Source organism: Manis javanica, chromosome X (assembly GCF_040802235.1).
Source record: "Manis javanica isolate MJ-LG chromosome X, MJ_LKY, whole genome shotgun sequence".
Classification (NCBI taxonomy): domain Eukaryota; kingdom Metazoa; phylum Chordata; class Mammalia; order Pholidota; family Manidae; genus Manis; species Manis javanica.
The window spans coordinates 117,957,663-117,984,976 of NC_133174.1; the positions used below are offsets into that span (position 1 = coordinate 117,957,663).

Here is a 27,314-nt window from a genome sequence, read left to right on the forward strand (position 1 = left end):
ATTAGTATCATGAGATTCATTTATATTTTCCTTTCTATTCTTGCTTAAGTTTGAAAATTGCTTTGAAAATTCACATCTTATCAATATTCCTTGCAAGTGTAGTTGACATGTAAAAAAGTGATGTGGACTACATTGAAAACAAGGTTCTTATGGTTGTAGCTTGAAGCAGTGGTAACACAGTCAAGGATTCAATCATCAGTCACTACAGACTGGACCTGAAATACAACTCTTAATTTAGTAACCTCTACTGTGGGTAGGAAGGGCTAAGGGAAATAGCTACTTGAAATGCCTACTTCTAAATTTCTCTCTTCCTTTAAGGATCCTTTATCTCCTCACTCTTTATCCCACAAGTCTGCTTGGAGCTTCTGACACTCCGGGGCAGCAGCCTTTTAGGTCTCTTTCTTGTTCAAGCTTTGTTACGGCTACTATACTCTCTTTTGAGAAAACCAAGCCTATCTTTGTGAGAAGGGGGTGTTACTATGGTTCCTGTTTTTATACATTTTAAAAACTGACTTTTCATGCTGTTACACAATTTTGTAAACTAATGTGAAAATGGATTTTTTCTTTACATGACATGAGACATGTACCTTAATGCCCGGCTCAATGGCATAAAATATATTTAGGAAGTTACATTGTAATATTTTTAAGAAGACTATTTTTTCATAGAAAGTGAATCAAATACACAGTAAGGTATCATTTTAAAGAATAGTACTTTATTAAGTTTTATTCACAGAAAAATAAGCTTTGATCTATGATGACTGCCAGATTATACAGTGGAAAGCAATTTTCTTAGTTTTCCATACTGATGGAAAGGTTTCTGCTATGTGAAAAAATGCCATAAAATTATATTCACAAATACAGTACTCTACCTCAAAACATTTCACATGATTATTTACAACACTAATACAATGACATAAGAATTAGTCATTCTGTCAGGTTAGATAAAGTATGACAGTAATGAAAAAAAAACATAAAATTTAACAAAAATTAAAGCCTTTATTACATCAAATCAAAAATGCAAATCTGTTTGTTACTAAGTATAGACAAAATGACAAAATATATAGTAATTTTAAATGTTATTAATGATACACAGTAAGAATGTAGTAAATGCCAAAAAATCTACATGCATAACTGCAAACTTTAGACTTCAAAGTAGAATCTTACCATCCAAACAATATAGTATGGTACAATTTGAATACATATGTATTTAAGATTGTCCTATTGGTATTAGTTATAAAGTGTCATTTAATATGTAGTGAAAGTTATAGCATAGAAAAACAGTTGAAAAAAATAAACATCTGAGACCTCCCAGGAGAGATAGCTTGAAGTTTTTCACCTTCAAACTATATCCCAGTCTGGGCTGCCACTAATTAGCTGTATAGCTTTGAAGAAATCACTTCACCTTTGAGCCTCAGTTGTCTCCCCGTAAAATAAGGGTGATGAATTAGATACTCTCTAAGGTCACTCCCAGCTCTGACACCCTATGATTCTATTATGCTGCAAATGACATCCACACTGTGCTAAGTGTATAAGAGTCAAATCCAAACTGATTATGAAAGTGAGAATAAACCAACGGTTTCTATTAGGAAAGCTCAACTAAATTTGCTATGAACAATTTTTTAAATAAGTTAAAAAATGAATTTAAGTATTTTTAAGGGCTTGACCTATTTATTTATTGTAATTTACACCTTAACTATGAGAAATACCAAAAAAGAAGAGTAAGAGTCACTGAAAGAGTTATCATCTAAGTTTTAGCCCAAATTTCCAGTCAGGGCAAACCCACGGAGGGTAAAAGAGTGTAAGGATTTGTAGCAGACATTTTACATACATGGTCTCCTTGAATTCTCCTAACTTTGTAAGATAGATACTATTCTCATTTTGCAGATGAAGAAATGGCTATTTCTTATTTTTTTAAAGCAGACTTGGTTAAAAATAACTGTATCTGTCAAATATTCTCCTGTTTCATTTCTCCAATGGAAATGATACATACACAGCCTACCTCATTTGTACGCCACCCCCACCCCCGCTCCCACCTCCCCCGCCATATTCAACACTTGGGTAATCAGGAAATGAAACAATGAATTGGGTCTGAAGTGTTCAATACATGCAACTAATGCTGTGGCAGTAGTCGCCATTCAGAGAGCTCAAAATAAAAATTTTAGCCACTAAAATTAAAACAGGAAAAAATCCACCAAAATTTAAATAATATTAACAACAAAAACACTAAAAGATCACAATACACAGGGCTGAATCTCATTATGCACACCCACTATATCCACCCTACCCCATTTTAGCCCCTAACTAAAGGGGAAAACAAAAACAAAACCCCATACACAAAGCCATTAATTAATAAACTGGAATTTACTTTATAAACACTAAACCCATTTCTCAAAGATCAAGACTTTTGACAAGCACACTAAATTATTATGAATAAAGATAACCTTGTTATCACATGACTAAAATACTGTAAAACAGGTGGTGACTTCAAAATCTTAAGAGTGAATTTTATACAGAAAAAGAGTGTCTACATGTAGATACTGAGAACTACGTTGGGACAGGGGGAGGCAGAGATTTGGATCTGGTTATATTTTTAACCTTGCAAGTGATCATTTTTTGTACAACTAGATGGGAAGGATCCAGTGCTTTTTATAGTGTGAACACAAACACTGTTAAGTCTTAAAAATTTTGATTAGAAGTTGGCATGCTGAGTGATTTAAGAACCTGAAGCAACAGCATTTCTAAGCAATTCTTAAAATAAACTTGTTAGCCACATCAGCTTCATGCACTGAATTTCACAACTCATGTGGAGAAAAAAGGTCTTGCTTAACTCTAAACATACAAGTTTTAAAAGAAGGGTTTTAATGAACTGAGGCTCCCAGAACAGGAAGAGCGTTATGTTAAAACAATTCAGTCCTTGGTTCACAACTAGATTGAACTACCTACCTCACTTGGAGCCGATGTGCTCTGGAAAACACATTTTAAAAACTTTTTAAACACTTTTCTCACTCTGTAATTTAAATTTGAAGCTTAGACTACACATATAAAATTTCACTTAATATATAACTCAACTAAACCCGAGTGGAAGACAGTACAAAGAAAGCTAAGGAATTAAGGATTTACAAATTAAAACAAAAACAGGGCAGTCATTATTTAAGTTTAAAATTTCTCATTTAAATTTGCAATGCTTTTTATATCTATAAATTTGCAATAAATGAATGTCACTTTAAGTAGTAATCAACAGAGGTTAGCAGACCAAGACAATACTTTCTCTTAGAAAATACAATGAAAATATAATTTTTAACAGTTTTACTCTCAAACATTTCTCTGTAGTAAAATGCTTCCCGTGCCTCTATAAGAGGTCATTGTGAGAATCTTGTAATGTAAACCCTGGGTGTTCAGTGAAGCACTTTTATCTATATTGACTTATTCAGATTTTACTTTCTTTAAAATATTTAAACAGCTATTCTTTTCCTGTCAGTAGTTTACAATTTCCAAGAGGTTCTAAGGATCTTGTGAGAACATTTATTTCATAAGTATCTATTACTATTACTAGTCAAGAAAACAAAGCTATTTAGGTAGAGAAAAGACTTGATATTTTGTCCTATATACATCTAAATCACCTTAATGGTAAAACTCACATGAAACTTTAAGATACAGATGACATGATAATCTTGACATGAAAAGCTGTCACTATAACTACAAGCAGTGTACAAACATGCTTCTACTTTTACCTACGTAAGCTGACAGATGTTTAAAATACTGGGTTAACAAAGATCTTTTAGTAAAGTGACTTAGGCAGGCTTAAACTAGCAAGGATTAAGGATGAATCCTTACTAATTAATTGGAAGATCTGAGACATATTTTATATTTCATCTTACAAAATCAGGAATATTTATTTTGAAACAAGAGAAGACATGGTCTACCTGTCAGAAAACTACCACTCAGAAATATTTTTCATCCACAAAGCAGCAAAAATGAAAATACTTAAATTTCACATTGGCACCAGAAAGGTTAACTGCTCTGCCTTCTTGGATTAGAAAAACTAAAGCTGAGCAATAAGTAGTTTTGCAGGCGTTTGAACATGCCTAAGCCTTTAAATCAGTAAAATACTTTCTAAAAATTCTGATTACAAAAGTAATACATACTTATAAAAATTCAAACAGAACAAAATGAAAAAAGTAGAAAGTGAAAGGCCTCTGTAAACTGCCTCTGGGGCCCATCTCCCAACCCCTCAAAAGAAACCACATTTAACAGTTTGATGCATCTCTTCCCAAATCTTTTGTTCTACACATATACAAAACACACACACCTTCTAATGGATCATCCTCTACATAGTGTTTTGCCACTTGCATTTTATACTTAATATATGTTTGGTATCTTTCCATGTCAGTACATGTAGGCTAGATGGCATTCTGTCAATAAATAACCTTTTTACGACAGCAAATTCGTTTTTTAAAAATCATCTACCCAAGTACATGAGCATAATTTTAAAAGAAAATGGACAGAATCTTAAAACACAAAGGCAAACATCTAAAAGTAATTGCTGTCTTTCCACCAGTGTGTAACAGTTCACTCCTTTTTCACACAAAACAAACCATGTGATTGGGGAGATTAACTATAACCTCCACGTTTACACAGAATGCTCCATTTGCTAAGCCTATCTGAAACAGTGAAAAATTCAGTTGATTAATTCACTTACATTTAGAAACTAAGTCAGAGTATACTACACATTGTGATTAGTTATAATATGATGCTTCGTAGTCTAGGGTTTCAATTAAATAACGGTTAAAAAATTAAGATAAATACTATAGCTAAATCCTGAAAAATACAGAAATTCAAATTCTAGACTGCCAACTGTAACACTGTAGTTTACATTTTTTTCTACTCAGTAGCAAATGCTAATGGTATTCAATGCTGATTAAAGTCAGTTCACATCACACATTCAATCAGGGCAATAAGAAGAATGTAACATGCCTACTGCAGAGTTAGATTAAGACATAAAAATTTTTTGCTTAAAAGTAATGACTGTGTAGCACATGGGACATTTGTTAACTGCTTCAGCACACTGTTTACAAGTGACCAGATGTCCACAAGGAATAAAAACTATAGCAATACTTCTGTCCATACAGATTTTGCACATCTTCTCCTCTTGTAGGAGCCTTAGCTGCTCTTCAGCACTGATCTCTGCACAGAGAAGAGAAAATATGTTAATTTTAGATTTCCTTAGTTATTTACATTCACTGAAACAATCTGAACCCCTACTATGTGCCAGGCACTAATCATGTGCTGGAAGATAGGATGACTCACACGTGACATCTGCTTTTAAGTAGCTCGTGTGCTAGTAGAAGACGGGAGCTGAGTCTATGGGAGTAAGCACCAAGGAGAAAGCGATGAGTGCCATGACCAAATTACAAATACAAAGCACTCTGAGATGAGAGAACAAGTTCTTCTGTTCAGACTAGTTGGGAAGGACTTCATGGGCTAGAGGCTGATGGGTTGGAAGAAGGGGGGAAATGGAAGAGTGACATTTAAACAGGGCCAGCAATTTGGCAGGCAGAGAAGCAAGGGCTAGGTAAGAGGTAGCATACGGAAAGGGCATGCTTATTTCAGAAATGGAGGGAAGGATCTGAGGGATACTTCTGAAGTGGGAAAAGTAGGATTTAGTGATTAACTGGATGTGATGGGTGAGGAAGAAGAAGTAGAGTCAATTTTAAGATAGCTAACATGGCTGAAAAGGGGCTGGTGATGCCAACAGGAAATATAAAAGGAGATACAGGTTCAGGATTTTCAACTTATTTTTTAGATGTTTTCAGGTGTTTCCATATAAAAATGTCTAGTAGGCAAATGGAAAGTCAAGTCTTAAGGTCAAGAGAAGTCAGGGCTAGAGACAGAGTTTTGGGTGATATTAGCATATAGGTGGCACTGAAGCACTTGCTTAATTCAGCCTTTCCCAAACTGAGTTTTGTGAAATATTAACAAATATGCCGCCATTCTGTGGTCATGTATAACTGTAACAGCAGCAGTTAACAGTAATACAGCACTTACTACTACATACTAGGCACTATTTTAAATGCATTACATATTTTAACAATCTTTGTAAACATGTATACCAGTGGTTTCCAAATATGGCCTCACTTGAGAATTACAACAGATTCTTAGGTCCCATTCACTGAATCTACAATTTCTGGGGTTGAGTACACTGGCATTTGAGAACCACTGCTATCAAGTACAGGGCAATACAGTACAGAGCACTGAATGTTTCTCCTTAGAAATTCACAAGGCATACCCCTACTTTAGCTATGGAACTTCTTTTTCATGGTATCCTTTTTAACATCCTGAAGAACACTATTCAGAAAATAAGTTTGGGAAAGAGTAGTTTAATTTTATTCAACAAATACTGAATGCTTAACTAGGTTCTAGGCACTAGAGACACAATAATTAACAAATTCACAGGCCCCCAACCATTCATAGACAAGAAACATAAGTAGACAGGAAATGGTAACACAATGTGATGACAAAGGTAATTACAATGCTATGAAGAACAAAGGAAGGGTGTTAAGTGTGTGCATGTGTGTGTGTGCACACACACTTAACAGGAAGGCCTCCTGGAGGAAACTATACCTAAATTGGGTCCTAAAGGATGAGCCGGAGTTAACTTGGAGAGGGAGAAGGCCTTCAGGAATAGGGACAGCAGGAGAAGAGAGTTCTAGGCAGAGGAAAACAGTGTAACCAGGAGGGGAGACAACTGCCCCTGCAAGTGTACAGATAGGTTTAGGAACAGAATTTGAAGGGGAAACAGCATGACATGAGGCTATAAAAGGTTATCAGGGGCCTGATCAGCAATGATTTGACAACCCATGTAAAGGAGTTTGCACTTGATCCTAAGCACACTGGGAACCAGTGAAGGTTTTAACCTTGAGGGAGGTATGATCAGATTTGTGCTTGGAGAGGTTTTCCTGACTAGGGGTAGAGGAAAAGGATTATTTAATCTCTTCCTTAAAAAGCAACCTAGTAGGCATAATGAAAACCATAAACTCAAACATGGTACACATCAGAGATAAGATAAAGCACCTACCCTCAAGAAGCTTGGTGTAACTGGCAGTACAGAAAAAGACTGCAGCTCCAAAATAGTGTTACAAATGCTCTAATGACAGGATAAGTAGAGAAGAGAGAGCTCGGAACTCTGCTATAAGTATGGGGGAAAGCTTGAAAGAAGTGACCTCTGAGCTGAGCTTTGAAGGGTAAGTTCACAAGGTAGATTTAGGAAACAGGGGGTGGGGGGGGGCAGTGAGAAATGAAACTTTCCCTCTTTCTCTCCTGTTTTCCAGAAGTGCTTGTCATTTTTGCCCTAACTTGCTTGTCCTAAGTTGGAATTCTCTGCTGTTCGCAAATGAACCCATTTTGCTGGCAAAATAACTGACATCTTTATTTTTAAGGTTAACATCACTATATATAGTAATATATACATAAGAATTAACATAAGTGCTTTAGAAGTAAAGGGCTCTATATCACACTATGTATTATTTACAAAGGAAAAAAATACTGATCTGTACTATTTTTAGAAGACTATTTACTGGGGCATTGTCTGTCACATTACCATTGGGATAAATACTAGTATTGAATCTAGGATTTCTCAGTAAGCAACCATAATGTACTTTTTCTAGTAACTTCTACTTACTTTACTTCAATTGGGCCCACCCTCTATTTTATACAAAATTAAAATATTCTTGGTGCCACTCTTTCCTCATCAGCCTTTGGAAAGAAAAATAAGCAGCAGCCTTAGAATGAGAAGATGGCTTTCATCAATTACCTGCCTCTCAATTTAGTAAGAATAAGGAGAGGTCAACAGATGAATTTCAACCCCTGCCCAGGGGCTGCTATCTGCCAAGGCCCTCCTTCCCATACTATCCTAGCTTGCAGCCTCAGTGATAATAAGAACCCCAACTGACTCCTACCAGATAGAGACAAGACACCCTCTCCCCCAACTGCATTCTGTCCCTTGTTCTCTTCCTATTGCAAGCCACTAAATCTTTCTGTTGCAGGCAACACTTTCAGGTACAAAAGTAGCACCTTACTGTTAAACTTGATTAAGCTTGAGTTGTAGCTAAAATACAGAGGAAAATGACATAATCACTTGTCACAGAACGATGACCAAGTCATCACCAAGACAAGTGGAGCTATTACAGGTTTTAAACAAATCCATCCTTAGGAGTACTAAGCTTTCTGCTCAATCTTTTATAGTAACTGATGTAATTTTAAAAATCTCTTATGTTAATGCTGTTTTGTTACCTACATAATGTTTCAAGAGCATTTAAAATAACTTAAAGATGAAAATAACTTCAACTTTTAGGTTTATTGCACTAGAATTTCATTCTTTTGGGAGAGGTGGTCAAGAGCTTAAAGAACAGTGATTATAACATTCCCAAGTACTCAAACATATATTCAGTTTGAAATGTTTTGTTCAACCTTCAGTGTTACCGTCAAGCATTAGAGTAACTGTCATCCTTAAACAAGGAACTTACGATTTTTATCTTTTTTTTTCTGAAAGAGTTTCTATGATTCTCTTCTACATTACTTAATATACTTTCTATATATGATTTACGATATTAGGGAGCTATTCAGTCAAGCTCTATTTAGTAATATGACCCCTTTAAAGGTTTACATCATATGACAAATTCCAGAACACTCTAAATCCAAACAGTTTCAGCTACAAAGCTTAAAGATTCTACACAAAAATTAGCCTTTGTTATCTTAGAGCATAAATTCACACATTTATAATTAATGGATATGTGGATCTTACGTGGATCTTGGTAAGATTTACAAATTGTGTAAACATTTTAAGACAATGGGGAAAATTAAAACCAACTGTGTGTTTCAGATGACATTATGGAATTACTGGTAATTTTGTTATGTGTGTTAAGAGTATGTTATGGACTAAATGTCTAGTCTCCCCAAAATTCTTATGTTGATGCCCTCACCTCCAGTGTGATGGTACTTGGAGGTGGGGCCTTTGGGAGGTAATACGGTTTAGATGTCATAAGGGTGGGACCACCAAAAGGGGATCAGTGCCTTTGTAAGAAGAGGAAGAGAGATCAGAGCTTTTGGCCTTGTGAGGACACAGAGAGAAGGCAGCTACCTGTAAGCTGTAAGAGAGGAACCAAATCTGCCTATACCTTTACCTTGGAATTTCCAGCCTCCAGAACTCTGAGAAATAAATGTTTGTTGTTTAAGCAACCCAGTCTGTGGTATTCTGTTATAGTAGTACGGGCAGACTGACACACAGTATTAAGGTTATATTAATAAAATCCTTATCTGTTAGATATATATTGAAGTATTTATAGGTAAATGATATATAGGATATCTGGGATTTACTTTGAAATACTATAGCAAAAAAAAGTTGGGGGAAGAAATAAAGAAAGATTGGAAAAACAGTGATAATTATTGAATCTGGTTGATGGCTAAGTGAGGGTTCATTACACTGTTCTCTCCATTTTTTAGTATATTTGAAATTCTTCATGAAAAAAAAGTTTATCCTAAGGGGGATGTGAGGAGGAGGAAAATGAGTGGAGCACAAAGTCATATAAGACACTATCCATACTAAAGTGCTATTAGGTGTTTCTCACTTTTAAAAGCAGCCATGCATACCTTTCTGCAATGAAGTCTGACTTGATTCATCTTGTATATTGTCTTTCTGAGCACTCACTAGATCTGCAACTAGAATTTCAAGTGATTTATAGTTGCTCCCACATGTCTGAATTTTTTCCTCCATTATTTTCTTAATGTCCCTGAAACTGAATCCCATTCGTATAGCTTCTTGTACCATAGGATTTTGGAAAATGGTATCATCTGAAATGAAAATTGGTGAGGAAAAAGAACGAGTTTAAACATTTATTTAAGTAACAAAAACAGCAAAGTATAGTTAAAAAATAAAATTTAAGCAGTAAGCAAAAACCAAAAGCAAACCAGCAAACCAAAGCTACTTTGGGGAAAAGATTTTAATATTTAGGCACTCAAGGATTACTTTCAGAATCTTACAATAACTGAAAATACAATATGTATTTTGTAACACTATGAACTGAGATTAGGTGCCTTAAAGACTATGAGGAAACAGTGCAAGGCAAAGTAAAACAGGTAAGAAAAGGGTTAAGAGCTTTGGAAATCTAAATGTTTTTCAAACCAGCAGAACTCAACTAACCTCAGGTACTTAGAGTGGATATCTTTACTAAGTCAGTATTGATTATTTTGAAAAAATACATGGGAAATAGACGGAAGTCCCAGTCTGTGACTTTGAATATCAATTTCCTATCTCTCAGACTTAAGATTCTGCTGCCAAAGGGGGTATACTAGATAAGAAAGCAAACAGAAACTCACTTTAGTGATATTCAAAGTAGGAATACAAGTTATGTAGGAAATGCTAAAAGGGGAGACTTATACTCTCTGGTTCTTCAATTCTACTCTTGGGTGTTAAAAATGAGTGTATTGGAGGCGGGAGCCAAGATGGCGGCGTGAGTAGAGCAGTGGAAATCTCCTCCCAAAAACACATAGAGCTATGAAAATATAACAAAGAAAAATCTTCCTAAAATAGAGACCACAGGACACAGGACAACATCCAGACCACATCCACACCTGCAAGAACCCAGCGCCTTGTGAAGGGGGTAAGATACAAGCCCCAGCCCGGCGGGACCCGAGCGCCCCTCCCCCCGGCTCCCGGCGGGTGGAGAGAAACCGGAGCAGTTTTTTTTTTTGGCGAGCGCTTTTTGGAAGCCTTAGAGGGACGGGCCCCCGTTGCTGGGGAGGCAGGGTGGCGGGACCGGTGAGGAGGTGCCTGGGAACGGCGCCGGAGGACAAAGAATATCCCGCGTTTCTCCCTGCGAGACCTGGGGGCGGGTGCCTGAGACCGGTGCCTGAGGACGGAGGAGGTCGCGCGTTTTTCCCCTTTTTTTTTTTTTCTCTTTTTGGCAAGCGCTTTTTGGAAGCCTTGAAGGGACGGGGACCCCAGTGCTAGGGAGGCACGGTGGCGGGACTGGTGAGCGGGTGGCTGGGACCGGCGCCTGAGGACAAAGAATATCCCCCATTTTTCCCTGCGGGACCGGTGGGCGGGTGCCTGAGACCGGCACTTGAGGACAGAGGAAATCGCGCGTTTTTCCCCTTTTTTTTCTCTTTTCTGCGAGTGCTTTTTGGAAGCCTAAAAGGGACAGGGACCCCGGTGGTAGGGAGGCAGGGCGGCGGGACTGGTGAGCGGGTGCCTGGGACCGGCACCTGAGGACAAAGAATATCCCGCATTTTTCCCTGTGGGACCGGTGGGTGGGTGCCTGAGACCAGCACCTGAGGACGGAAGAAATCGCGCGTTTTTCCTCTTTTTTTTCTCTCTTTTTGCCAAGTGCTTTTTGGAAGCCTTGAAGGGACAGGGACCCCGGTGCTAGGGAGGCAGGGCGGCGGGACTGGTGAGCGGGTGCATGGGACCAGTGCCTGAGGACCAAGAATATTGAGCGTTCCTTCCCTGCGGGACCGGTGGGTGGGTGCTTTTTGGAAGCCTTGAAAGGACAGGGACCCTGGTGCTAGGGAGACAGGGCAGCAGGACCAGTGCGCGGGTGCCTGGGACCGGCACCTGAGGAAAAAAAAAAAAAAATCGCGTGTTTTTTCTTTTTTTTTTCCTTTCTGTTCCCTCTCTCATTGTTGCTGTTGTTGTTTTGGTTTGGAGAGTGCTTTTTGGAAATCTTAAAGGGGCAGGACAGGTCACTTAGACCAGAAGCAGGGAATCTGGGGATCTCTGGGCACTCTAACCCCCTGGGCAGCAGGGAGCACAGAGGCCCCTTACGGAGATAAATAGTCTCCTGGCTGCTCCCCCTCCAACGGGGCTCCACCATTTTGGAGGAACAGCCCCAGCCAGGCCAAGCCCACAGCAACAGTGGAGATAAACCCCAAAGCAACTGGGCAGGAAGCAGAAGCCCTGTCTGCGCACAGCTGCCCAGCACAAGCCACTAGAGGTCGCTATTCTCCCAGGAAAAGGCTACAAACCAACAAGAAGGGAAGCTCTTCCAGCGGTCACTTGTACCAGCTCTGCAGACTATCTCTATCACCATGAAAAGGCAAAACTACAGGCAGACAAAGATCACAGAGACAACACCTGAGAAGGAGACAGACCTAACTAGTCCTCCTGAAAAAGAATTCAAAATAAAAATCATGAACATGCTGACAGAGATGCAGAAAAAAATGCAAGAGCAATGGGATGAGATGCAGAGAAAAATGCAAGAGCAGTGGGATGAGATGCAGAGAAAAATGCAAGAGCAGTGGGATGAAGTCCGGAAGGAGATCACAGATGTCAGGAAAGAGATCACAGAAGTGAAACAATCCCTGGAAGGATTTATAAGCAGAATGGATAAGATGCAAGAGGCCATTGAAGGAATAGAAGCCAGAGAACAGGAACGTATAGAAGCTGACATAGAGAGAGATAAAAGGATCTCCAGGAATGAAACAACACTAAGAGAAATATGTGACCAATACAAAAGGAAAAACATTCGTATTATAGGGATACCAGAAGAGGAAGAAAGAGGAAAAGGGATAGAAAGTGTCTTTGAAGAAATAATTGCTGAAAACTTCCCCAAACTGGGGGAGGAAATAATCGAACAGACCATGGAATTATACAGAACCCCCAACAGAAAGGATCCAAGGAGGACAACACCAAGACACATAATAATTAAAATGGCAAGGATCAAGGACAAGGAAAGAGTTTTAAAGGCAGCTAGAGAGAAAAAGGTCACCTATAAAGGAAAACCAATCAGGCTAACATCAGACTTCTCAACAGAAACCCTACAGGCCAGAAGAGAATGGCATGATATACTTAATGCAATGAAACAGAAGGGCCTTGAACCAAGGATACTGTATCCAGCACGACTATCATTTAAATATGATGGTGGGATCAAACAATTCCCAGATAAGCAAAAGCTGAGGGAATTTGCTTCCCACAAACCACCTCTACAGGGCATCCTACAGGGACTGCTCTAGATGGGAGCACCCCTAAAAAGAGCACAGAACAAAACACACAACATATGAAGAAGGGAGGAGGAGGAATAAGAAGGGAGAGAAGAAAAGACTCTCCAGACAGTGTATATAACAGCTCAATAAGCGAGCTAAGTTAGGCAGTAAGATACTAAAGAAGCTAACCTTGAACCTTTGGTAACCACGAATCTAAAGCCTGCAATGGCAATAAGTACATATCTTTCAATAGTCACCCTAAATGTAAATGGACTTAATGCACCAATCAAAAGACATAGAGTAATAGAATGGATAAAAAAGCAAGACCCATCTATATGCTGCTTACAAGAAACTCACCTTAAACCCAAAGATAAGCATAGACTAAAAGTCAAGGGATGGAAAAACATATTTCAGGCAAACAACAGTGAGAAGAAAGCAGGGGTTGCAGTACTAATATCAGACAAAATAGACTTCAAAACAAAGAAAGTAACAAGAGATAAAGAAGGCCACTACATAATGATAAAGGGCTTAGTCCAACAAGAGGATATAACCATTCTAAATATATATGCACCCAATACAGGAGCACCAGCATATGTGAAGCAAATACTAACAGAACTAAAGAGGGAAATAGACTGCAATGCATTCATTGTAGGAGACTTCAACACACCACTCACCCCAAAGGATAGATCCACCGGGCAGAAAATAAGTAAAGACACACAGGCACTGAACAACACACTAGAACAGATGGACCTAATAGACATCTATAGAACTTTACATCCAAAAGCAACAGGATATACATTCTTCTCAAGTGCACATGGAACATTCTCCAGAATAGACCACATACTAGCTCACAAAAAGAGCCTCAGTAAATTCCACAATATTGAAATTCTACCAACCAATTTTTCAGACCACAAAGGTATGAAAGTAGAAATAAATTCTACAAAGAAAACAAAAAGGCTCACAAACACATGGAGGCTTAACAACATGCTACTAAATAATCAATGGATCAATGAACAAATCAAAATAGAGATCAAGGAATATATAGAAACAAATGACAACAACAACACTAAGCCCCAACTTCTGTGGGATGCAGTGAAAGCAGTCTTAAGAGGAAAGTATATAGCAATCCAGGCACACTTGAAGAAGGAAGAACAATCCCAAATGAATAGTCTAACATCACAATTATTAAAACTGGAAAAAGAAGAACAAATGAGGCCTAAAGTCAGCAGAAGGAGGGACATAATAAAGATCAGAGAAGAAATAAACAAAATTGAGAAGAATAAAACAATAGCAAAAATCAACGAAACCAAGAGCTGGTTCTTTGAGAAAATAAACAAAATAGATAAGCCTCTAGCCCAACTTATTAAGAGAAAAAGAGAGTCAACACAAATCAACATAATCAGAAATGAGAATGGAAAAATCACGACAGACTCCACAGAAATACAAAGAATTATTAAAGACTACTATGAAAACCTATATGCCAACAAGCTGGAAAACCTAGAAGAAATGGACAACTTCCTAGAAAAATACAACCTCCCAAGACTGACCAAGGAAGAAACACAAAAGTTAAACAAACCAATTACAAGCAAAGAAATTGAAACAGTAATCAAAAAACTACCCAAGAACAAAACCCCGGGGCCGGACGGATTTACCTCGGAATTTTATCAGACACACAGAGAAGACATAATACCCATTCTCCTTAAAGTGTTCCACAAAATAGAAGAAGAGGGAATACTCCCAAACTCATTCTATGAAGCCAACATCACCCTAATACCAAAACCAGGCAAAGACCCCACCAAAAAAGAAAATTACAGACCAATATCCCTGATGAACATAGATGCAAAAATACTCAATAAAATATTAGCAAACAGAATTCAACAGTATATCAAAAGGATCATACACCATGACCAAGTGGGGTTCATCCCAGGGATGCAAGGATGGTACAACATTCGAAAATCCATCAACATCATCCACCACATCAACAAAAAGAAAGACAAAAACCACATGATCATCTCCATAGATGCTGAAAAAGCATTTGACAAAATTCAACATCCATTCATGATAAAAACTCTCAGCAAAATGGGAATAGAGGGCAAGTACCTCAACATAATAAAGGCCATATATGATAAACCCACAGCCAGCATTATACTGAACAGCGAGAAGCTGAAAGCATTTCCACTGAGATCGGGAACCAGACAGGGATGCCCACTCTCCCCACTGTTATTTAACATAGTACTGGAGGTCCTAGCCACGGCAATCAGACAAAACAAAGAAATACAAGGAATCCAGATTGGTAAAGAAGAAGTTAAACTGTCACTATTTGCAGATGATATGATACTGTACATAAAAAACCCTAAAGACTCCACTCCAAAACTACTAGAACTGATATCGGAATACAGCAAAGTTGCAGGATACAAAATCAACACACAGAAATCTGTAGCTTTCCTATACACTAACAACGAATCAATAGAAAGAGAAATCAGGAAAACAATTCCATTCACCATTGCATCAAAAAGAATAAAATACCTAGGAATAAACCTAACCAAGGAAGTGAAAGACTTATACTCTGAAAACTACAAGTCACTCTTAAGAGAAATTAAAGGGGACACTAATAAATGGAAACTCATCCCATGCTCATGGCTAGGAAGAATTAATATCGTCAAAATGGCCATCCTGCCGAAAGCAATATACAAATTTGATGCAATCCCTCTCAAATTACCAGCAACATTCTTCAATGAATTGGAACAAATAATTCAAAAATTCATATGGAAACACCAAAGACCCCGAATAGCCAAAGCAATCCTGAAAAAGAAGAATAAAGTAGGGGGGATCTCACTCCCCAACTTCAAGCTCTACTACAAAGCCATAGTAATCAAGACAATTTGGTACTGGCACAAGAACAGAGCCACAGACCAGTGGAACAGATTAGAGACCCCAGAAATTAACCCAAACATATATGGTCAATTAATATTTGATAAAGGAGCCATGGACATACAATGGCAAAATGACAGTCTCTTCAACAGATGGTGCTGGCAAAACTGGACAGCTACATGTAGGAGAATGAAACTGGACCATTGTCTAACCCCATATACAAAGGTAAACTCAAAATGGATCAAAGACCTGAATGTAAGTCACGAAACCATTAAACTCTTGGAAAAAAACATAGGCAAAAACCTCTTAGACATAAACATGAGTGATCTCTTCTTGAACATATCTCCCCGGGCAAGGAAAACAACAGCAAAAATGAGCAAGTGGGACTACATTAAGCTGAAAAGCTTCTGTACAGCGAAAGACACCATCAATAGAACAAAAAGGAACCCTACAGTATGGGAGAATATATTTGAAAATGACAGATCTGATAAAGGCTTGACGTCCAGAATATATAAAGAGCTCACACGCCTCAACAAACAAAAAACAAATAACCCAATTAAAAAATGGGCAGAGGAACTGAACAGACAGTTCTCCAAAAAAGAAATACAGATGGCCAAGAGACACATGAAAAGATGCTCCACATCGCTAATTATCAGAGAAATGCAAATTAAAACTACAATGAGGTATCACCTCACACCAGTAAGGATAGCTGCCATCCAAAAGACAAACAACAACAAATGTTGGCGAGGCTGTGGAGAAAGGGGAACCCTCCTACACTGCTGGTGGGAATGTAAATTAGTTCAACCATTGTGGAAAGCAGTATGGAGGTGCATCAAAATGCTCAAAACAGACCTACCATTTGACCCAGGAATTCCACTCCTAGGAATTTACCCTAAGAACGCAGCAATCAAGTTTGAGAAAGACAGATGCACTCCTATGTTTATCGCAGCACTATTTACAATAGCCAAGAATTGGAAGCAACCTAAATGTCCATCTGTAGATGAATGGATAAAGAAGATGTGGTACATATACACAATGGAATACTACTCAGCCATAAGAAGTGGAAAAATCCAACCATTTGCAGCAACATGGATGGAGCTGGAGAGTATTATGCTCAGTGAAATAAGCCAAGCGGAGAAAGAGAAACACCAAATGATTTCACTCATCTGAGGAGTATAGGAACAAAGGAAAAACTGAAGGAACAAAACAGCAGCAGAATTACAGAACCCAAAAATGGACTAACAGGTACCAAAGGGAAAGGAACTGGGGAGGATGGGTGGGCAGGGAGGGATAAGGGGGGGGAAGAAGAAGGGGGGTATTAAGATTAGCATGCATGGGGGGGAGGGAGATAGGGGAGGGTGGGCTGCACAACACAGAGAGGACAAGTAGTGACTCTACAACATTTTGCTAAGCTGATGGACAGTAACCGTAATGTGGTTGTTAGGGGGGACCTGATATAGGGGAGAGCATAGTAAACATAGTATTCTTCAGGTAAGTGTAGATTAAAAATTTAAAAAAAAAAAAAAAGAAAGAAAGAAAGAAAAGGGGGATTACTCCTTAACAGGATAAAACTATTGGTAAATCAAAGATCAACGCATGCTTTAAATATCCTTAATGTTGATCACTTAAAGGGTGTCAGATGATCAGCTATGGAGGTACTCTTTTCTGATAATATTCCTTTCTCTTAATTAAAAAAAAAAAAAAAAAAGCAGTTACTGTGTGCTGACCTCCAATGAGTTCTGCACAGTGGTATAGAGGGCATGTCAAAGTGTGGGCAAAGGGTCTGTTTGTTTCTACGCAGAAGATCAAGGCCTAGCTTGGATACCCAGAAAATGAACTAAGATACGATATGAGGAGGAGCTTCCGGCATCAGCACTCTCTGGAGGACTCGTGCCGGGGGATGATCATCAAAAAGCCTCCACAGGGATCCGGACGATGCTGCGGTTGTGGCTGCATCCAGCCCACCATCTCCTGGACTTGCCATAAGAAGGAGGAGGGAGATGTCTAGGCTGGCATGTGCATACAGTGAGACAACGAATTTGACTGGATCTGTACTGTTGGAACTCAACCAGGAGTTGGGAGGGGTGCAAGTTGTAGCACCCCAAAATCTCATGACTATAGACTATCTATGGTTAAAAGAACATATGGGATGTGAACAGATCCCAGAAATGGGCTGCTTTAATTTGTCTGATGGTTCAAGTACAGTTGGAAAATATCCATCATATCATAGATAAATTTTCACAAATGCCTAGGGTGCCTAAATGGTTTTCTTGGCTTCACTGGAGATGGCTGGTAATTATAGATTTGCTTTGTTTATGTCACCGTATTCCTATTATGTTAATATGTGTGTGCAAATTAGTTAGTAGTTTAAAACCTATACATACTTAAGGTACTATACAAGAAGATATGTCAAAGAAATAATCAATCCTCCCAAGTTTCCTTCATATGCTACATCTATAGCTTTTCTTCTTCCTTCCTAATTACAAACTTTAAATAGAATTCGTGCCTCATATCGAATTTACCGAGTATCATAATTCCTCCAGGTGGTAAAGATACCTCGAGACAAGTGCTGGGCATAGAAGCCACAGGGCATAAATCTGCAAAGAAGTAAAAAGCTAACCTTTGCAAACAATATGGCTTCTCTCTCACTTACCAACTTTACATTTCCCTGTATGGCCCCGGAAGATGACTGGTTAGCCAGAGACGGGTAAGATTCCTCAAGGGAGGAACAACCTAAGACAGGCACAGTCGCAGGGGGGCCATCAGGTGAGAATTTGGGGATCAACAGAGGTGAGGCTCAGAACCTCACCCCCCCTGCTTTGAGAGAAATCTTCTGCATCCGTGGATGTCTTGCTGCCCTTGTCTAGCCTGGATTAATACTTAGTCCATAGGCACACACCTGATCATCTGATCATCTACATTTGCCTTCTTACAGCACTAAACTATGTTTTCTACCTTTATCTTGCATCTACCTACCACTTCAGCATTTTATTAAAAATAAAAATAATAATAATAATAGGAGAAATGTGGGATCAACATATAAATCAAGTACAAAAATCAAATGAATATTCATATTTGACCTGATGGTTTATAGGTCATATTGCATGATCAAAACCGAAAGTTTCTGTGATGACTGCCCTTGTACTGTTCACCATGTAAGAATTTATTCACTCTGTAAGAATTCGTTCACCATGTAAGAACTTGTTCGTTATGCTTCAGAAGATTGGAGACTGACGAGAATTAGGCTTGAGATGGATTAATGATTGTACATTGAGCATTGACCCCCCTATACTGAATTTTATTGTTGTTAACAACCATTTGATCAATAAATATGAGAGATGCCCTCTCAAAAAAAAAAAAAAAAAAAAAAAAAAAAAAGTACTCTCTTCCTCTAAGTTCCCTCTATTTATGTCTTGTGTTAATGTGGCACATTCACTATATTGATGAACCAATGTTGCTACATTACTGTTAACTAAGTTTGTAGTTTACAGTAAGGCTCACTCTTTGTGTTCTACATGCCATGGTTTTTGACAATATGTGATGTCTGGTGTCCATCATTACTACATCATATGGAATTGTACCACTGCCCTAAAAATCCCTTAGTTCAGCTATTTACTCCTCCCTCTGTACCCTAAACCCCTGGCAACCTCTGATCTTTTTACTGTCACCATAGTTTTGCCATTCCCAGAATGTTAAATAGTTGGAATCATTCACTGTGGCTTTTTCATGTTGAAAAGGCTTCTTCAGATTGGCTCACATAACAATATGGTTTTAATGTTCCTCCATGTCTTTTCATGGTTCCATAGCTCATGTCTTCTGATTGCTGAATAATATTCCATTGTATGGATGTACCACTGTTGGTTTATCCATTCACCTGTCTTAGGACATCTTAGTTGCTTCCAAGTTTTGGCAATTATGAATAAAGCTGCTGTGAACATTAAAAAAAAAAAAAAAAAAAAAATGAGTGTATTGTCCACCAAAGACATACACAAGAATATTCACAGGAGCATTATTTGTAATAGCTCGAATTAAAAACAACTCAAATGTCCATCATGAGGTAAATGGTAAGTAAATTGTGGTATATTTAAACATTACATAGCAAGAAAGAAGAATGAACTATTGCCACAGATAACATGGATGAGTCTCATAGATATGATGAGCACAATGCCATCATAATGGTGAACCAGAGACAAAAAAGTACATACTCTATGATTACACTTATAAGATGTTCAAATCTAATCTGTGGTAATAAAAATCAGAAAATAACTTGGGGGTGGATATTGATTGGGAAAGGGCTTGAAGGAGTTTCTGGTGTGGTGGAAATGTTTGATTTCTTCAGTTGGTGACTGTTACGTGTGTGTGTGTGTGTGTGTGTGTGTGTGTGTGTGTGTGTGTGTGTGCGTATGTAAAAATATACCTGTATTTATGTTAAAATTCACTGAATTAAATACTTAAGATTAGTGTATTTTAAGTACTTTACTCTTTACTATATGCATATTATACCTCAATAACTTTTTTTTTAAAAGAGAAGGCTGGAAAGGGAGACATGCAAGGATTTGATGATAAGGAATATTACATGGTAAATAACACAACATATTTTCTAAGCAGGAGAATAACTCAAGATTTGTGTTTGATTAAAATTTTGTTGGGAGGTTATAATGCAAATAAAAAACAGGAGACTACTATAATAGTCTTGATGAGATATAATGGCAAGAAGTAGGGCATACCAGTAGATTTTAGACAATATTAAAAAGGTAGAATACATCAGACCTGGTAATTAATTAAATGTAGAGGGATTAAGAAAAGCAAAGAGGTTTAAATGACTCAAAATTATCAAGTGATTTTATGAATCGTGGTATTAACCAACTTGAGGGGAAACTCAACTGGTTTCAGATGACTGAAAGATGCTGACTTTGAGCTGCTTTTGAGACTTCAAAATCACATCCAGAAATGAGCTGCACATCACTCTTTCTTGGTTCTACTATCTCCAATTTTTCTTTTCCAGTTTGTTTTGCTGGCTTCTTTTGCCCACCTAACTGGACCCTGGTGATTCTGCTACATTCCCTCATTGACTCTTTTTTTAATGATCTCTCCAGACACTTTCTCTACTACAATAACTTTACCCTCAATCATAGGAGTTCCAGGTTTTAATATCCACTTTCTTGGATATCCTGCAGTTATCCCAACACAACCTGCTAAAAATCAAAAGCAGGGACAACAGGATATCCACATGAAAAAGAATTAAACGTATCCCTCATACCACATACAAAAAATTAACTCAAAATGATCACAGGCCTGAATGTACGGGCTGAAACCATAAAACGCTTAGAAGAAAACACAGGTGAAATGGATTAGGCAATGGTTTCTTAGATATGACACAAAAAACATAAGCAAAGAAAAATAATAAGGACTTCATCACAATTAAAAACCTATGTTTCAAAGGACACCAATAGGAAAGTGAAAAGACAACCCACAGAACAGGAGAAAATATTTACAAATCATGTATCTGAAGAGGGACTAATATATATAAAGAACCCTTAAAAATCAATAATATTCTTTTTCCTTCCTGTTGCTGTTTGGCTGCTTTCCACTATCCTGTCTTCCAGATTGCTGATCAGTTCTTCTGGATTCTCTCATCTACTGTTGATTCTATTATATTTTTCATTCAGTTATTGTATTTTTCAGCTCTGACTGGTCTTTTTTTATATTTTCTATCTGTTTGCTGAAGTCCTCCCTGAGTTCATCCATTCTTCTCTCCAGCCCAGTGAGCATCTTTATGACATTACTTTGAATTCTTTATCAGATAGATTGCTTATCTCCATTTCATTTAGAAATTTTTCTGGTGTGTTGTCCTGTTCTTTCATTTGGAACATATTCATCTGCCTCATTTTGTTTAGTTCTCTGTGTTTGCTTCTATGTATTAGATAGGTCAGCTTTGTCTCCTGGTCTTGAAAGCAGTGGCCTTAGGTAGGAAGGTGTCCTGTAGTGCCCAGAAGCACAAAACCCCTGCCCCCTAGCTCCAGGCGCTCCAGGAGCATCCCTGTGTGCATCTTCCTGTTGTGGCTGAAGCACAACTGCTGTGGGCGGGCTGATGGGCATAGCCAGCCCTTGGAGGGCTGCCAGCAATGGCCATGGAACAACGGCTAGGATGCTGGTTGATGGGGCTAGCTCCTCCCCTCCCTGGGGAGTGGTCCCTTTGATAGGGTGCCTGCTGGGTGGGTCAAGTCCACAGGGGAGCGAGAGATGCTGGCACTGTAGATAATGTCAGAAATGGCTCCTGCAAGTGTCTGGCCACTTAGGCAGAGGGAGGTCTTAAAAAATGCCATCTGCCAGCTCCTCCAGCATACTTCCCAAAGTTAATCAATAAATCTTTCATGCTGCTTCTGCATTGGGTCTAAGACCTATCAACACAGCACACCAGTCCTCCAAGAGCTGAGACTCAGCCCCACACAGCCCTCCAACTCTCCTGGAGCTAAGCTTTCAAAGCCAGATGTCACAGGGGCTCATTTTCCCAGTGCAGACCTCCAGGTATGCCAGGTTTTGGGGAGTTTATACCCTCTCCTCTCCATTCCTTACTCCCTCACTTCCTCCCACTTACGGGTTGGGATGAGGACTGGGTTTGGATCCCAATCAACTGTGGCTCTGCCCCTTTACCCTTCTCAATGCAGCCTTCTTTTTCATTAGCTGTAGGTCTGTTCTGCCAGTCTTCAGGTCATTTTCAGAGTTAGTTGTATTAGACACAGTTGCTGCCTCAGCATGTATATGGGAGGAGGTTATCAAAGTGACCTCCTATTCTGCCATCTTCCCAGAATCCTCCACAACACAATAATAAAAATAACCCAGCTAATAAAAATGGGCAAAGGAGATGAATAGACATTTCTCCAAAGATGACATACAAACAGCCAGTAAACACATGAAAAGATGCCCAACATCATTCATCATAAGGGAAATGCCAATCAAAACCACAATGAAATACCACTTTACACCAACTAGGATGGCTGTAATAAAAAGACATATAATAAAAAGTGTTAACAAGGATGTGGAGAAACAAACTAGAACTCCATATACTGCTGGTGGGAATATGAAATGGTATAGCCTTTTTGGAAAACTGTCTGGCAGTTTATCAAAAGGTTAAACACAGAGTTACCACATGATCTAGCAATTCCATCCCTAAACATATACCCAAGAAAATTAAAAACATTAGTCTACACAAAAACCTGTACACAAATGTTCAAAGCAACATCAGCATCATTCATAACAGCAAGAAAGTGGAAACAACCTAAATGTCCAGAAATTGATGAATAAACAAAATGAGGTATTATCCATACAAAGGAATATTTTTCCACTATAGAAAAAGAATGAAGTCCTCATTATAAAAAAAGAATAAGTACTCTAATAGGGATGAACCTTGAGCCCACATATTGTGGTTCTATTTATAAGAAATGTCCAGAATAGGCAAATTCATAGAGATGAAAGTAGATCGGTGGTTTGGGCCTAGGGAGAGGGTGGAACAATGGGCAATGACTGCTAATGGGTATGGAGTTTCTCTTTGGGGTTATGACAATGTTCTGCAATAAACAGTAGTGATGGTTGTACAACCTTGTGAACATACTAAAAACCACTGATGTATACATTTTACAGGGGTGGTATTTTTGGTATGTGAATTATATCTCTATTTAAAAACATTAATCTTAAAACAGAGTAAGAGTCTCTTGAGTCATAAGAAGAATAGTATATATTGTAAGGATAATTATTATCAAGAAGTGCTACAGAATCTTTGTTTTTGGATAATTTAAAAAATACAGGCTGAAATAAATGACTAAACTTTATTATTTATGCCCATCACAAAACTCATACCAAAAAATATTAAAGTGGCTCTCCTTCTTAAGCATATTTGTGAATATATATGGTATTGTCCCCTCTTGTAATCCTGCAGATACTAAATAGATGATGCTATGAGAATAGGAAGTGGAGAATCACCAGATACATTCTCAATTAAACTTTCTACTATTTTGAAGCATGAAGCCTAAGTAGAGAATAAGATTAGCAGGGTGGTGCAGTATTCAGGAGACCTTGTTCACAGTCCTGGTTCCACTAGTTATTTGTAATGTAACTGTGGTCAAGTGACTTAATTTCTGACTCTGTCTCTTTATCTGTAAAGTAGGAATAACACTATCTTCTTTGGTTACTATCTTTCTCTACCTACTTTCTGGCTTTTAAAGATTTCTATGGTAAATAAATAATCTTTATGATTAAAAACCTCTACCTCTCTATGAGGTAAAAGGAGGTAAACAAGACTAACTGGTCCCCCCTTGGTGAAGCCAGGGAATGTACAAAGACGGCACAGGATAAAGAAGCAGGTAGGTTAGGGCTGATCATGGTGATGGCACATTTTTAGAGGACTGGATTCTTTAGTTAGCACTGGCTAACTAAAAGCTCCAGGCACAAAAATACATTTAACCCTTCCTTTTGTGATTTTAACAGAAATAGCAGTGGAGTCTACAGTTGCTCCTCCCAAACTTGGAGAAATGTACTGTCTAACATCTGCATGAATGTTAAGATATAAACATCTGACTTAAATTTATAGGTACTTCATTAATTCTTAAATTAATAGCAGTCTCATCTCAAATAAATATACCCTTGGGGACTCTGAAAAAGTAAGTTTACCTTTCCACTATGTAAACCATAACAAAAAATTGGCAATGAAATTAAAAGTATATTTATGTTAATAAGCATATTTACCAATTCTTTTAGTTAGTGATGGTGTTTTTTCAGCAGTTCTTGCCTAAAATAGAAATGTGAATTATAAGTTAGAACTCTTTGATTACCTCAATTTTAAAAGCTACATTAATCATGAGTTTATAAACTGGCTTTATTCCAATTCAACATATGAGTATTCACAAGAGGCATGGCCTAATGAAGCTCTAAGGAAGTTAAAGGATCATCTAACCTAATCTATTCACAAGAAGCTAAAGCTAGGGGGGATTAAATAACTTGATGGGGGCAAAATAGTTCATGGCAGAGCCATAAAGGCAACTCTGGTCTCCCATCCTAGTCCAGGGTTCTCTTTCCACATGGTACTTGATGCCTTAGGTACCCCGGGTCACACTACTAATTTAGATACACTTTTAAAATTTGAAATATTGTCTGTGAAAAGTTTAAAACTATTTATGAGTACAAAACACATAAAACACAAGTCTAATTTCAGAAGGCTGAGGGACTTAAGTAGTTCAGTTCTTCAAGCTCATTTTTACCAATAGCAATACTTAAATCACTTCATCCTGATTCCCTTTTTCACAAATTTTTTCAGTTTAAGAATAATAAGCAATCTTCAGGATCTCCCCTATAAAACTCACTATACATCATTAATTTAAAATACTACACTGAGAATTTTACACAGGAAATGAATGCAAAAAAAATTATGTAATACAGAAAAATATCTTCTATAATATGTGACTTACCATAGACTCCTCAAGAGAATGGGTTAAATGAATATTGTTTATATATTCTTGTCCCTTCTCTTCTAACAGATATTTACACCTAAATAATTAAAAGAAGGTTAAAGTTTGGTAGCTAATAAGTTAGTAAAGTATAAGTAAAGATATAATCTATCATTTTAATTTCATTAATTTGCTCTTCTGTTTCTTTCAGAAGCCATAAAATGTTACTCAATTCTCTACCCAACTGTCATTTTAAGGTTAAAAAAGATGTTTCCTTTGTTTTTCTACTTATGGTAATGTTAGAGAAAAAAATATCAACTTGAAAACTTTCCAGCCTTAAGCAGATTATTAAATTTGCACCTTGACATTTCTTTTAAAAAGTTTTAAATAGATAATCTTCAGTTTTATTTAGAGGATTAACCAAGTGTACATTTTAAAGGAATTCTTTAGGGTTTCAACCTTTCCTTTTAAGGCTGTTTAAGGCTAAGATTTATTTTCAAATAATCACTCTGAAGTTGTATTACTTCATTGGCCAAAAATTCACATCACTATTTATGTGTGTACTTTATTTAAAAGAGGCAAGATGACTGCATTGGGGTATGGGTGGTGACTTGATAATATGGGTAAATGTAGTAACCACATTGTTTTTTCATGTGAAACCTTCGTAAGAGTGTATATCAACAATACCTTAGTAAAAAAAAAAAAAAGAAAAAGAATAAAGGAGGCAAGATGGCAGAGACACTTCAACTGTCATCACCACTCTAAGATGCCAATGACTGTAAGGAGCATGACTACTTTATGTGACACGACTGGAAATTAAATTGTTATTCACCACCAGATTTCAGAGATGTGAAAATGTGAACAATTGTTTATCTTAGAATCAGGGAGACAGATACAGTAATATTTGATGGGGATTGTGATGGGTTCTTAAAGAATCTCCTCTGCAACACAGGCTCCCTGGTGCCTATCATGAAAGATTTAACTTCCAAAAGCAGCAGAAGTATATATTCCTTATTTGGTGCTTGGAAACAGAATCATCTGAATGTCACAGATATAGTACATAAGCAATGAATGCTTTGGACACTAGAGAAGGCTTAGATGTTTTTTTCTCACTGTAAAGTAGGTGACCCCATTTTTATAAACCTGGTGTGAATTTCAAGCCACAGTGAAGGCAAAAATAGTTGAGGTGAAAAGTTATTCAAGTCTTCCCACTGCATACTGTCCAACTCGCCTTTTACTGAATGAACATTTAAATACCTTACCCTGGATACCACTTAGCATGTTGTTCCCAAGGGTCTTCACTGGGCTTCCAATCAGTTAGCCCTCCTCCACAGTGAAAGCACTTTACTTTATCACCTTCAGCTAAGGAAACATACAAGTAAAAATACATGAATTTGTGAAATTAGAAGCTTACACATACTCTTTTTAACACCATGAAATAAAGCATTTTTAAATTACACGAAAATCTCATAGCTTAAAAAAGAGGACATTCAAACTCACATCTAATGAATACAAACATTTCAGGAAGAAATACAACTAAATTCACTGATTCAATTTGAGGTATTTTACAGAAGACATTGTTTTGTTTCTTTTATTTTCTTTTTGTTACTTTCTTTTTAACATGTATCATTTGGGGCCATCATTACTATACTTTTTCTAACTGAAACTTTAACAATAAAGTTCAGCATAATGAAATTACAAGATAAGTGTCTCTACAGGACACTAAACAAACCTTTAAGATCGCTTTATGATGCTATGTAAATAAAATATCGAAGTAACCTATACTATATTTTGGCACTATTCAACCCTAAAGCAAATGGGTCAGATATATAATGGTGTAATTTTTCTAAATTTTCCTGGAAGCCATCACACTAATGGCTCTTCCTGACATGTTTACAATAGTCCATTTGAAAAGTGCTCATTTGAAGCAGTAAGGCATACAGGAGAGATTTCAAACATAGTCTATGTATAAAAAGCATGTATCAATTCTAGTATCAACAAAACGAAATTGCTAACTCTTCTTATGAG

At 37.6% G+C, this 27,314-nt stretch overlaps 1 protein-coding gene across 10 annotated transcripts in view; it reads right to left on the minus strand.

Moving 5' to 3' along the window:
• Positions 1–693: 693 nt before the first annotated feature.
• Positions 694–27,314, minus strand: part of XIAP (X-linked inhibitor of apoptosis) — a 58,540-nt gene continuing 31,919 nt past the window's right edge. For 9 of the 10 annotated variants that reach the window (XM_037015343.2, XM_037015370.2, XM_037015367.2 and 6 more), the window contains 5 exons: positions 26,549–26,648; positions 25,308–25,386; positions 24,589–24,631; positions 9,646–9,846; positions 694–5,184 (listed from right to left, as the gene is read on the minus strand). In XM_037015343.2, the coding sequence (XP_036871238.1) occupies positions 4,991–5,184; positions 9,646–9,846; positions 24,589–24,631; positions 25,308–25,386; positions 26,549–26,648 (617 nt within the window). In that variant the 3' untranslated portion in view covers positions 694–4,990. The remainder of the gene's footprint in view (positions 5,185–9,645; positions 9,847–24,588; positions 24,632–25,307; positions 25,387–26,548; positions 26,649–27,314) is intronic. The other variant, XM_073228051.1, reaches the window with a different exon arrangement.